The sequence below is a fragment of the Sorex araneus genome, chromosome 1, assembly GCF_027595985.1.
Source record: "Sorex araneus isolate mSorAra2 chromosome 1, mSorAra2.pri, whole genome shotgun sequence".
NCBI lineage: Eukaryota > Metazoa > Chordata > Mammalia > Eulipotyphla > Soricidae > Sorex > Sorex araneus.
Window position 1 is genome coordinate 239060398 of NC_073302.1, and position 14668 is coordinate 239075065.

A 14668-nucleotide genomic window follows, 5' to 3' on the forward strand; every position below is an offset into this window, starting at 1 on the left:
GTCAATTTATGGTAATTGTCATATCTTACAACGGTGTTCCCAAAGCCATTGTCTGAGGAGTTACTGAACTGGTTGGTGTGAGCTGAGCTTTCTGTGTTTCCTTTTCTACTCATTGAGCTTGGTGGACTACTATGCAATCATGCCATCAAATTTGCTATTTTCAGAAGAAAATGAGGTTTAAAGTTTCTAAGCAACTTTATCAAATGCTGTGAAGAGGTCAAATAAGAGGATTGAGAATTGGATTGTATTGGATTGAATTTGGCAAATTGAATAAAATTGAGAGTTGGATTGAATATGGCAACTTGGAGCTTGTTACTGACCTTGATGAACAGTGGTGGTGGAATGGTTGAGTGTAATGGAGTGGAATCAGAGAATGGGAAAAGAGAACTGAAAGCAATGAGCATATGTTGTTCCTTTAATGAGTCTTTCTGAGACGGGAGCAGAGAAATTAAGAGGTAATTGGGGAAGTCTTGGAGTCAAGATTTGTTGTTCAGAGGGGAAAGACCAAGGATGTATGGATGCTGATGGGAACACAGTGGCAGAAGGGAAAAGCTGATGAGTGGGAGAAAATGGATATGAGATCCTGTACAAATCAGGGCAGAGAGGGGTTAATTTTAAGAATATAGATATTGCAGTGGAAGTAGTTGAGGAGGTAAGAAGTTCACTTCTGGCTATTTGGATGAGGGAAAGGAATTGAGTCAAGATCATCTGAGGATGAGGATAGATATTTTCCAAAGGCTAAACTCTGATCTAAAGAATTCTAAGAGTGGAGGCTAATTTTGACTGTTTTGTTTCATTTTATTTCTTTTATGCAAGTTTTCTCTAGGGAACACTTGTCTTGATTTATAGAATTCAGAAGTCATTCATTTGAAATCCTTACGTAGGAATTTATATTCCAGATTGTAGAATTCTCTTTTCTTCTGGACCACACCCAGGTGTACTCCTGGATTGACCCTCAGGGATTGTGCTCAGGGGATCATATGGGGTGCCAGAGATCACAGGTGGGCCACATGCAAGGAAACACCTTACCTGATGTATTCTCGCTGACCCCTGTTGAATTCTTTCTACATCATGTGCTATAGAATCATATTGTGTAATTTTTTTCTATTCAAGAAAAAGACAGCTGAAAGATCAAAATTTTAATTTATTAGAGATAAACTAAGGAATGGGGATAAGATAGTGGTCAGTCAGAATGAAATAAGAACACAAAACTTTAAAAATGTTTTTGCTTTGCTGCGCTTCAGCCACGATTATTTCCGTCTGTTCCTTTGGTATGTTCATCCGAACATACTCAGTACCTACCATCTGCTAGGCACTAAGAATGTATAGAGTTGGAGCAAGCTTTCTGCCCTCAGCTCAAGTCCAAGGAAGACTCCTGTTTCTTCTCTCAGGAGTTTGAGAATTAATTAAGCATTGCAGGTTTGAATCCTAACTATTTCTTCAGTGTCTGTGAGGACAAGTCATTCATCCTTTCTCTCATTCTCCTGTATACAGATGTATAGATAGTATACATCTGGGCAATACTATAGTTACCTCACAGGATGATTTTGAGAATTAAATGATTTAATACAAGAAAATGTAAAGAACAGCTAACATATAGGAAGTGTTCAAGAATTCTTTGTAGTTTTATTACCTATCTACATATTTTCTCCCTGGCCTAAATTGATATTCAGATATCAAATAAGACATTAAATGGAAAATGAATTGGAAAAGACCAGGATTTATTTTTAAAATGAAATAAGAGCAGTATACACTTTAAGTAATTAACCTGCGTGGGAACAGGAACATTTCACCATTAAATTAAAGAATGAGTAGTGGGTCAGCCTTCTGTTCCCTCCTCTGAAGATGACTGGGACACAGAAAGGAATCCTGGAACTGAGCAGCTGGCTGCAGAGATGCCTACGGACTTTGCACCAGGCAGATTTCACCAGGTGTCTCGGACAGGAGCAGCATCGTCCTTCCACCTGCCTCCTAGGAATCCTGGGGGCTGCCAACTTCCAGATCCCAATGAAAAGCCCAAGTACACTTGGAATCAATTCCTCATGGAATAGGGGATGGGCTGGCCCTTCCCATCTCCCTGCCCCCATGCGACCCTGGAGGTCAGGCCCACAAGCTGCCTCCAGTGACTCTCTGAGCTCATAAAGACCATGATCCAGAGACACACAAGAGCAGCACACTGCAGAGATTTCTCCAGACCGTAATTATCTAAAACTTTACATTTCTAGGAGCGTGCGGCCGCGTGACATTGTATGTTATTCATACAGATAGGTTATCTAGCATCTGCCTGTCTGGTAGGTTTGAGTGTTGGTGGGAAATTTGAAATGGTGGTGGTGGGAAGGTGTGATGTTGGTGGGACTGGTGTCAAAATAGCGAATGTGAACAATTATTGTGAACAACTTTATGGAAAAATAAAAAGATGACTGATGCTCTAGCCCCATTTGGGATCTTTGCCCAAATACCATGTAAAAATGTTACCTTGACCACCTTATTTAAAATATTTTCTGCCCTTATTTCTCATCACTCTTATTATTGCAATATTTAGCCCACCCTATTATTGGCATATTATGTGCTTATTATTTTCCCTTCCCACAATGCAATAGACTCTGTACAGTGTGGAGTGTTCCCCTTTTTATTGCTGTACTCCCTAGCATCGAAGCAGTCCTTGGTATAGTGTAAGTGTTCAGTAGATATTGTTGAGTGAATGATAATATAAAATTACATATAATTATATACATAATGTATTATAAATTATACTCTCAGAGAGCCCGGTAAGCTACCGCGAGTATCCCGCCCACATGGCAGAACTGCAAGCTACCCATGATGTATTCGATATGCCAAAAACAGTAACAAGTCTCACAATGGAGACGTTACTAGTGCCCGCTTGAGCAAATTGATGAACAACGGGATACAGTGCTACAGTGCATATTAAATCTAAATCTAAATATATTTATATTAAATGTAATATATTTTATTTATATTTTATATTTTATTTATATTATAACATAACATACTATGTTACATATAATATATTAAATCTAAATATAAATAAGCATAAAATTATATTTAGATGTATCCATGTGTCTGCCAACTGTTTTGTTCACCATTCTTTGCATTTCACTCTCTAGTTTCAGTTTTCTGTGTGCTCAACCACAGCTTTTAGTAGTTCCTCCTATGTGAAAGGGCTCTAAAAGGAGTAAACCTTTAGGTTGCCTCAGAATGCTTTTATTGTTCCATCAGTCTTTTTATTTGTTTTGGGGCCATACCTTGCTGTGGTCAAGGCTTATTCCTGCTTCTGCACTCAGGGATTGCTCCTGGTTGTACTTGGGGTACCATATGGGATATCAGGGATAGAACCTGGGTTGGCTACATGCAAGGCAAGCACCCTACCCACTGTACTGTCTGGCCTCTGTTCAATCACTCTTAAGTGATAGTTTAGCATAGAGTACTCGCTTGATAGAATTTGGTTCTCTGTGCTTTGAAGGTGACGTTATTACTGTTTTGCCTTCTGACTTGCATTGCAGACCAATTATTTATAGTATGTTTTATCTCTCATTTTTATTATTAGATATTTTAAAAATCCAGCATTAAACTCTTTCACTATGAATTATCTAAATGTGGATTTTAAAAATTTGTACTTAAGATTTGTGTTTATATTTTTTCAAATTTGTTTATGCTTCTGACATAAACTTTATTGTCTGTATTGTTATTGTCTGTAACAGTTATCTTTTTGTTATCTGTGGTGACTTTTTTTGAGGGGTTGGGGGTTCCCAGTGGTTCTAAATTGGGTCAGCAAGGGCCTGAGAAATAGTACAGAGGGGAAGGTGGTTCCTTGCATGTGGCCAACCTGGCACCTCATGTGGTCTTCTAAGCCCTGCCAGGTGTAATCCCTTAGTGAAGAGCCAGGAGTAATACCTCAGCACCACTGGGTATGGACTAAAAACAAAAAAAATAAAGTAACCTAGGTGTGTAGCATGCAAGGTGAGCCCCTTCACCTCTCTTTGCTGGCTTTTCTTTGGTGAAGCTGAGATGGGCTAAAGTTTTAATCGTAGGAATATGTGACTTGTTTAGAGCCATGTCACTCTTCTGAGCATGTCTGTGCCTTAGGAATGCCACCTGCCCAGAACCATTTTTAGGTAAAGTTTTTTTGCTTATTATTTTGGATTGAACACAGAGTCATGGCAATCAAGGCAAGTGTTGGACCACTGAGCTACATCCCCAACCCGCGTTTTTTTGCTCACAGTAATAGACAGAATCCCACGTCCTGTGAGAGCAAATCCTTGGTTACTCTTCCTAGAGGAAACTTCTGTCTCTCTCCATGAGTACAAGAGCTCGGCCAAGATCGTCAGCCTCATTTCTCTTGTGTGCTGTCTTCTAGATTCTACGCTCCCTTTGCATTTTATTAACATACTATATTTATTTATTCATTTTAATGTAGGAGTCATCACTGTCACTATCACTCTCATCCCATTGTTCATTGATTTGCTTGAGTGGGCACCAGTAACGTCTCCATTTGTTTCAGCCCTGAGATTTTAGCAGCTTCTCCTTACTCGTCATGGGGCATGGAGATTTAGTCCTGGAACCCGCATACCTGGGCCTTGCTTGTAGAAGCTCTTGGTTGCCAGGATTCCATCTGGAGTAGGCGGGGAGACTGCATCTGCTCCATCTGGGGTTCCCCAGTGAAATTGGCTGGATATGGAGCCCGGAGAGATCTCCGGATCTGTGCTGTCTTCCAGGACTTGCTGCTGTGTCTCTGACTTTTGGCCTCTTTTGAGGTTTATTTATGGGTCTCTGAAGCAAGGCCAGTAATAGAGTTTACAGGGTGGCGCTGAAGTTGGTTCTTGGAGGTGACTGCCATTACTTCCACGTGTATTGGGAAGTAGGGGGAGGTAGCCCACACCAACTTCATGAAAGCCTGGGGATTTTAGTCACAAAACCCGCATACCGGAATTTTCCATCCTGAGGCAGTGGAGTCAGGCCGGGGGTATGGCATTGATTTTGGATTGTGGAAGCAAGCGGCTGCTGGGGCTCTGCTTGGGCAGGCACAGGCCAACCTGCCCCCTCTGATTTACCCCAGTCTGTTCAGCCATGCACAGATCTGAGCTTAACTGTGGCTTTTGGTCCCTTTTGAGATTTATCTGTGGGTCTCTGAGATAAGGCCAATAAATGACCTTGTATAGCTGAGCTGGAGGTAGTTTGTGGACATGGCTCCTACATACCTAACTTTTGGCCATTTAATTTCTTGATAAACTTGGTCCCAAGTTGTTGGGGTCTGGCCAAAGGCACAGTGGCAATTTTGGGGTATCAGGGAGCCTTAAGGCACCATGCCGCTGCTGATGCACTCACCCCATAGGTACAGGTTGACCTGTTGGCGGCACTATACTCCCTAACATACTACATTTATAATAAAGACAATTTTCTTTTGTAGAGGGTAAGTCTATAACTGGCTGTAATCAATTAATTGTAAACACTACTGCACTCGGACCAGTTAGGGCTGGAGCAATAGCACAGCGGGTAGGGCGTTTGTCTTGCACTCGGCTGACCCATGTTCAATTCCTCCGTCCCTCTCGGAGAGCTGAGCAAGCTACTGAGAGTATCTTGCCCGCACAGCTGAAGCTGACAAGCTACCTGTGGTGTATTCAATATGCCAAAAATAGTAACGACAAATCTTACTTGGTGATGTTACTGGTGCCCGCTTGAGCAAATCGGTGAGCAATGGGATGACAGTGATGCAGTGATGAGTACCTTTTAATTTCAGGAAGACTTAGAAATATAAAAAATAATCAAATCTATAGTAATATTTCTGTTATGAGATAAATACATACTTGTATAGCTGTTATTTTCAAGTGTGGCTAATGAGAGGTATAAGCAATTTTAATTCAAAATATATTCCAGAGTAAATAATACCTGTTTCCGACGGGGGTCCCTCAAACAGTGCTTAATATACTGGTAGTCATATAGTCCCCTAAAGTGTCAAATTTTATATTTAATATACAACATTTTATGTATATGTACAGTATATTTCATACTATATTTCAGCTGAAGTAGCTTTAAAATTTTTACAAGGTATTACCTCTAAATACAGAGGAAGAACATGAAACTGTGAGACTTTGGGTGATATGTTCATAGAGTCAATACTTAGTGGGCCTGGGAATAAAACTATACTCAGCTTTTAGGATTATAAGTCTAGTGCTGACTGCAGATCACTATACTGGTTCTCTATGGCACAGGAATAGTATTTGCATGATTTTAACATCAGTAGAATATCTAGCATAGTTAAGTATTTATGTAAACAATAAATACTGATTTGAAAAAGTAGTTGCTCTATATTTGGTGAGAATGTGCATTAATCATAATCGTAGGGCCAGAGAATTGCACAAACAAATCGTAGGGCCGATTCTCATATATAGTGGGTAGGGTGCTTGCCTTGCACATGGCTGTAAAAGGCTTATTCTGAGGCACTGCCAAGAGCGATACCCGAGCACTGAGCCAGAAGTAAGCCCTGAACACTGCCAGGTGTTACAAAAGAAAATACTCAGTAAATTCAGACTCATTAATGTCTAATTTCAGGTCAGAGCTATTTCAGCTTTTATTTAATACTTGTTTTTTTGCCTTTTAATTTCTTTTTATTTATAAATCTTATTTTATTAAAGCACTGTGATTTACAAAGTTATTCACAGTTGGGTTTTAGACATACAGTGTCCCACCACTGAGACCACCACCCTCTAGACAGACAGTTCTGGGCCTGGCACCCTACGGGGCTCCTTCTCACCTCTTTATTTCTTTTTTTTTTTCTTTTTGGGTCACACCCGGCAATGCACAGGGGTTACTCCTGGCTCTGCACTCAGGAATTACCCTTGGCAGTGCTCAGGGGACTATATGGGATGTTGGATTTCGAACCCGGGTTGGCCACATGCAAGGCAAACGCCCTACCCACTGTGCTATCGCTCCAGCCCCTTGCCTCTTAATTTCTTAACAAATAATTTTTCTTGAACTCAGCAGTCTCATTTATTGTATACCAAGTTATTACTGTAAAAATATCACCATGAATTACTTGGATACTTATATTTCTTTTTATTAACTTCAGAGATGTTTTCTTGTTTGTGCAATTCTAGATTTAAATTAATGCAATAGGAAAGAGAGATTAGTTGGTTTTTTCCTTCACAGAAATTAACTTCAGGTATATACATACCTGCTTTATGTTATTGGGCATGTATAGGCTCTCTTCCAGATTATTACTTTCATGTCCAAAATTGAACAATATAATAACAAATAGAGATAGTGAAAGAAATTGGAATTAACCATTAAACAAAACTGGAATGGAAAGTGCTCCCAAGATGGGAATTTTAAGAAGGAGCCTATATAGCAAATGGAGAAAATTGTGGCTATTTTACATCTTGTTAATCTCACCTGGAATGAAAGCATCTCCAGAGAAGTCTCTCTCTCTTCGGATTCCTAGATTTGTGGAGGATTTGTGCCATAGGACAGTTGTATTCTGGTGGCTGGTCTTCTCTGGAGATTTTCCAGATCGTAGTTCAGTAGGTTAAAATGAGGATGTGACTCTGAGCCCACATCACTACTGGAACATGTGCATTTCTCTTTGGGACATGACAAAAACTTTGTAGCAAGCCTATGTTTTTATTTTTTTTAGGTGTTGAGATACTTGAACTAATATTGTAAAGTCATACTGAAAATTTTATTACATACTCAGTAGATAAAATGAATACTTAGAATTTTGATAAGGTAAAAAGGATCACTATATAATAACATCTATGTAACTCAGCACAGAGTTTAAAATAAGGAAAATTAGTATGACTTTTGAAGTTCCCCTGTGAGTTCCTCTGCATCCTGTTCCCTTCCCTCTTCTTTCAGACTTTGGCACTGTCCTGAATTTGGGGGTTATCATTTCCTTGCCTGCCTTTACATTTTCAATATATGTTTTGGTTCACATTACTGTATGTGCTCTTTGAAATTACATGTTTAAAAAAAATTTTTATTAGTGAATCATCGTGGGGTACAGTTACAAACTTAGGAACTTTCATATTTGAACTCACATTTTTACTTGACAGCTTCATGGTCCTGAGATTTATCTGTTAATTCATATGTTTTTTAATTCATGTGTACATGCATATAGTAGTTCATTGTAGGGCTATATAATTTAAATATCTTGTCTTATAATGGACACGGATTATTTGTTGTATAATTTAAAAGAATCTAGTGTGATAATAGACGTGAATTATTTGCAGATGTTTGCTACTATAACAATGCTGTTAAGAATGTTTACATAGAATACTGATTTTTAAATATAGCTAAGTAATGTTGGATTTTGGAGGAAATGAGGATTATTTCCATATGATAGAGTAAGACATAATTCCCATTTGTATAGGAAATATCCTCATAGAGAGCCCCTGGACTCGATGTCAGCATTCTAGGCATTGAAACTCCATTAAGTCTTGTTTTAGAAAGAGACCAGTAAAAGAAGCCTGGAGACTTCTTTTGTGCATGGCTGGGAAGCTGTCGCTGAGTCCTTAAATTGAAGTATGACATTGTGCACTGATGCGCTAATCGAAGAAGTACAGAACAGAATCAAGGATGTCCTTTGGGAAGTCGACGGACTCTTACAAATGTAATACCAAACTGCACTGAGATGGGACTGAAGACTTACAAAGTGCAGGAACCCTTTCTGTGAGCTGTGGGACTTGCCACAAATGGCACATTTGTCTTGTACACTGGTTTCATTTGTGCCCCTTACCAGAATAGTAAGTGGCAGGACAGAGTCAGCTGCAGTGAACACCTCGGATATAACACCTGTGTATAAGTAACGCTTTACCGGGTTGGAAAATGTGTAAAATGTGTACACATTTTCCACATGTGTAAAATGGAGGACAGCAGGGTTCCTGAGCAATTGTTACGTAGCATGCTGAGGTTGGGGATCACGAGCCCAGCCAGCTGAGGAATGGTTCAAGATTCACTATTATTCACCCTCAACAACGAGGCCTGGCCGGGCAGTCCAGCTGCTGTTGAGCAGCCTGGCATGTCGCTTTCAGGGATGCTCCTGGGGGCAGAGTCTTCAGGCTGGCACTGCATCTACAGAGTTAGCAGATTCACAGGCAGACTATTTAAATAGCAGGCACCGCTGCTAACAGAAGGGCAGACTTGACATGCGTTTTGTGTGAAAGAGCTTGTTAGTCTCGTCTTATGGTCTTTGACCACAACCATAAATCAGATTTGGAAAAGATACATATACACACAAATATGTATGAATAAAAATAAAGTTCTGTACTATTACTTTCTACCCCTTTATGTAAATAAACGGTAAGTTAAAACAAACCAACCACGTAGCAACTACCCAGGAGTGGAGCAATGTAGTTCCATTTCAGTTTTAGTTTGTATTTTTATTTATTTATTTTTGGCTCTTTGCATCACACCCAGCAATGCTCAGGGGTTTCTCCTGGCTCTGTACTCAGGAGTGTCTTGCGGCAGTGCTCAGGGTGCTGGGGATCGAACCTGGGTTGGCCACGTGCGAAGCAAATGACCTCCCATTGTCCTGTCTGTCGCTCTGGCCCAGTTTTAGTTTTTATTTTTTTACCAGTCTCATCACATTTTTGATTTTGACAAAGCCCTAAAGCCAATAATACACTGGAACCAATAATGTAAGAACTTAAAGTTTGATAATGCAGTATAACCAATTATTCTAGTTCCTTTCCTTGTAGATTTCTTTCACAAGGCTGCTTGTTTATCTTTCTCTATGCCTAAGGCCTAGCACAGTAGGGGTTAGATACTCCAAATGGGTGTTCAGTAAATAATTGTTTCTGTGAACTGAACTCCAAGGACTTAGCTGTCAGGTTAGATAACCTAATAGAGAACACACAGATTAACCAGCTTCTCTGTGTTTGATTTTTTTTTAAGACTTCTTTTAGCCTTTATAATCATCCTTACCTTTCAGTTTCTCTTTTGTATGATTTTAAGTTGTATTCACATATCACTTTTTGATCTCAGGAAGCTCTGGATGAGTTATGAAAAATAAAAGCATAAAGCTGGAAATGAATAATAATAGATATAGTGTATCTGTGAGAAGGGTATACATTGGATCTCGTGTATGTGTATATATAGATGCATACACACAAATTGGATCCACATCCACAGGGCAACAAATGCTGGCAGAATTATAAAGGTGGGAGACAGAGATAAGGATGGTTCAAGGAAGAACTAAGGAATGGAGTTTCTCAGCACCTAAAGACAGACAGATACATACTGTGCTGAGAAACTTCAAAATTCTGCTTTTTGAAGAGTACATTTCATATGGCATGAAACAAAATGTCATGTTGTGTACGTGGTTATCTTTACATATTTGTCAAACTTCATGTTTTGGGGTCTGCATAATTTTAATGATCTACGATTGTTGATACCATCTAGAATAAATAATATTTTATACACAAATACTTCATGTTTTGTATGATTCCATTGTTAAATCCTGCCACTTGTAATTCAATGAATGATGAAATGTTGGATTTTCTAATTTAGAAACAAAACAGTTTGGGGCTAAAATAGATTAGTAAACCATTCAGATAGACATTTTGAATTGTCCTTTTAGTTTTCAACACTTTAAAAATTTTGACTTCTTCATTTTGGATAATAATGGATAAAGTAATTGACTTCCCATTACATTAAGTTAATTACATGGGAATAGTCTGTATTGCCCTCTGTTGGTGATGAAAAAGTATTTTGGAGAAAATTGTTGGTGCCCTGCATGTGATTTATATGTACTTATATTGTACAACTACCAAACAGTAGTTTGGTAGTTCTTTATAGAAAAGAACTGTTACAAATTGACTTACTAGTTATCACCATGAATCAACAAATGGAAAAAATTGAGATTTGGGGTGTCTTGATTTTGTAGTTTTATTGACTAAGGTACAGTTCTTTTGCCTCTGACTAATTTTCACTTTTATTTTTTTCTTGTCAGAGCTCCACCTCAGATAAGGCGTCCCAATCGAGAAGTAAGACCTCTGAGGAAAGATGTGGCGGGCGTAGGAGCCCGGGGACCTGTAGGCCGAGCACATCCAATATCAAAGAGCGAAAAACCCTCCACGAGTAAGGACAAGGACTACAGAGCAAGAGGGAGAGATGACAAGGCAAGACTACTGTCTCTTTATAACTCAGTCACTTGAAGTCCATGACTTTTGGTACATACTTGCGTTAACTTTAAGAGTGCCCTGGTTTTGACATGGAAAAGATGAAAAAGACCTTTGATTCAAAAGTGAAGCAGTCTTTGCATGTGAAAAGGCCAGGCTATAAGAATGCCAGTAAACTCCACAGATCTGGTTTTTCAAAAATGCACACACATTTCTAGTGAAATGTGTCTTCTGTATAATTTTTCAAGATCAAAGTTTTAAAAGTTAAAAAGTGTAATTAAAGAATTGTTCTGGGTCTTGAGTGATAGCACAGTGGATAGGGTGTTTGCCTTGCATGTGGCCAAACCGGGTTCGATTCCCAGCATCCCATATGGTCCCCCGAGTACCTCCAGGAGTAATTCCTGAGTGCCTGAGCCAGGAGTAACCCCTGTGCATCACCGGGTGTGACCCAAAAACCAAAAAAAAAAAAAAGGAATTATTCTGAGTTAAAATGAATAGTAAGAACATAACTGTAGGGGAACAATGTAAGGAACGTACATATACATATATGTTTTAGAATATATTATATACTATATATGATAGAATAAAATGTGAATGGAATTCACTACTAAAATTTTATTTTTAATTTATTTGTAAATTTAGAGTCTAATGACTTTTTTTCTCCTTACTAAGAAAATTTTCCTTTACTAGGATTAATTATGCTTCTTTACTTATCAGGGAAATTGGTATATAGTTCTATGTAGAAATTCTGTACTGCTCTCAAACAGACTTTAGAAAAATGCCCTAGATATCATCTTACAGAATATGGATCTAACCAGGTTGACTGAACACATTTCTAAACCTCAATTTTGATTATCATTTATTTCTTTTGTTTTAGGGGCCATTCCTGGTAGATCTTAGGACTTGCTCTTAGGTCTGTGCTCAGGGATCACTCCTGTCAGTGCTCAGGGGAACATGTGGTTTACCGGGGTTCACATTTGGCTTGGCCCTGTGCAAGGCAAGCACATTGCCCACAGTACTGTCTCTCCAGCTCCTCAATCTTTATTTTAATTTTACAAAACACAAGAGAAGCATCTAGTTTATGGCTCACTGGGTACTTCCTTACTAGACACCATTTGGAGAGATTAAATAGGAATCCATAGAACAGTCTCATAAATCAGATGAGGTTGTCTTAAACCCATTTTCTAAATGAAGAAAAATCTTAAGTGGGGAGTGCTGAATACATTTTTCTGCCCCCAAGTATTGCGTATTGCCGGGAGTACAGAGCCAGGAGCAGCCCTAGTTCCACCAGGTATGGTCTCTTCCATAAGAAATAAAAATTAGAAAATAAATTTAAAAAAAATTAAAAGATTTGCCCAAGATTAGAGCAAGGGATGGAGCTGGAATGGGAGAAGCCACATACCTTTCACCTTTTTGTTGAGGGGGGAAGCAGGCATAAACCTGGGAGTACTCAGCTCTCAGCACTGAGCTCAGGGGCCATTTGGGGGGGTGCTCAGGGGCCTGTGCTGTCTGGAATAGAACCCAGACCTTTGGATGCAGTGAAGGATGGATGAATGGGAGTGTCATTTTGGCTTGTATGTTAGTGGATATATTTTTTCCCATTAATGTTGTACATAAAAATGTTTCCTTACGTTTTTCATGCTATTTACAAAAGAAGAACTACAGAAATGACACACTATTTTAGTTTCATCTGCATCTGAACACTTTGCCAATTTTCTTAAATCTAGACAGTCAACAAAATAATAAATCAAGCCCCAGTTTGTAGCATTTCCTGATTTCTATGGTATAAACACTCCAGGCTTGCTAGCATGTCACTGAACTGAACCTGGATGAAATGTCATTACATTTTGCCATTGCATTTTATTTCCACCCTAATAGATAACCTCAAGGGCATTGGTAGTGGTTAAATAGTTAGGATGTGAGGAATTTGAAGTATTAATTACCTTATTTTTGATATAATCCATTCTGAGTTTTTCTAACTTAATTTTTATGACTGCTTTTGTTTTGGTGCTCAAGGACCACTCCTGGCAGGGCTCAGGGGACCATATGAGGTGCTAGTGATTGAACCCGGGCCCAACTCCTGTACTATGGATCTGGCCCTCTTTATGGTTGTTTTTATGGTTGGCTCACATGGTTCCTGAAAATTTAAGTTGATACTTTTGTTGGCAAACCAGTAAGAATCAGCTTTGGCTTGTAACTTATGCGATTTCCATGCCAGTGCCCATATAATTTATGCTAATGGTCACAGAAGTTCAGGTACAGAACTTCAGGTAGCCATTCTGGTCATTCTTGGCCTCTGCAGGGTGGACCTGCTAGTGCAGTGCATGCACCCACGCTGCTGGCAGCGGGGGATGCCAGGAGTCAAACTTGGAGCTACTTTTGGTGTGGAGTTATTATGGGGGGCACTTTTGTATAGTTTTGTATTAAAACTGTCCCGTTTAGGAGTGCGATTGCTGGTTCACTGGTTAAGCGTATTTAAATGAACTTGTAGGTAGTTTTATACAGTGGCTGTCCCTGTTGCCAAGTGTGCCCACAGAGCTGCTCCGCCTCCTCCCCAGTATTGGCGACTCTCTGTCCTATGTGGTTGCAATAGCTCCTGGTTTTGTTATCATGTATATCATGAGTACTGTATGCTCATGGTAAATGGGATGGAAAGTTCTTCCATACGTTGATTGGCCATTTCTATTATTAATAACTTGTTTTTAAAAGTATATTGGTATTTCTTAGCCAGGTATTTTGTTCTGTTCTTTAAGTATTAAATAGCTCCACAAACAGTTCGCTTGCAGTGTTGATTTCATTGTTACTTTATTTTTTAACACTACTGCATTATAATTATATAGTAAAGTAGTTATTTGTTGTTCAGTTACCAAATATTTTACTATAGGTTTTATTTAATTTACTTATTATATCCTCGAAAGTGATTGTGTGTCTCATGAGAGAAGGGATTTTTTTCTATTTGGTTATTGGTATTCTCTATTACACAGACTAATACCTGGCACATAGTATTTGTAAATATTGTTCAGCAAACACATTAATAACATTCAGGATACTAGAGATTAATTACCCGAACATATGACAATACACTGAAAATAGTAAGCAATGTTTCACACCCTGTTTTTCTTTGTAAAATGATAGTGTTATGGTGGATGCAGTTTAGAGATCTTTCTACCTTTGCTTGTGTTTACTTTCCACATTGGATTTGAGGTACAAAGCATACAGCAGTATGATACAGTGTCCTAAAGTAGTTGAAAGCAAAAATTTTAGAGTCGCTGTCTAGAATCTAGCTGTGTGTTGTTGGGCAATTTATTTAACTTTTCTGTGCCTAAATTTTCTTAACAGCAAGATGGAAATAGTAATTTTTACTTGGTAGTACTTTTAACATCATTAAGTAAGTGCTTTTTTTTTTTTTGCTTTTTTTTTCTTTTTGGGTCATACCCGGTGATGCTCAGGACTTACTCCTGGCTTTGCACTCAGGAATTACTCCTGGCAGTGCTCAGGGGATCATAGGGGATGCTGGGAATCAAACCTGGGTTGGC

At 38.9% G+C, this 14668-nt stretch overlaps 1 protein-coding gene across 3 annotated transcripts in view; it reads left to right on the forward strand.

Moving 5' to 3' along the window:
• Positions 1-14668, forward strand: part of KATNAL1 (katanin catalytic subunit A1 like 1) — a 110929-nt gene that overhangs the window by 58976 nt on the left and 37285 nt on the right. For all 3 annotated transcript variants that reach the window (XM_055139902.1, XM_055139896.1, XM_055139909.1), the window contains exon 4: positions 10964-11132. In XM_055139902.1, the coding sequence (XP_054995877.1) occupies positions 10964-11132 (169 nt within the window). The remainder of the gene's footprint in view (positions 1-10963; positions 11133-14668) is intronic.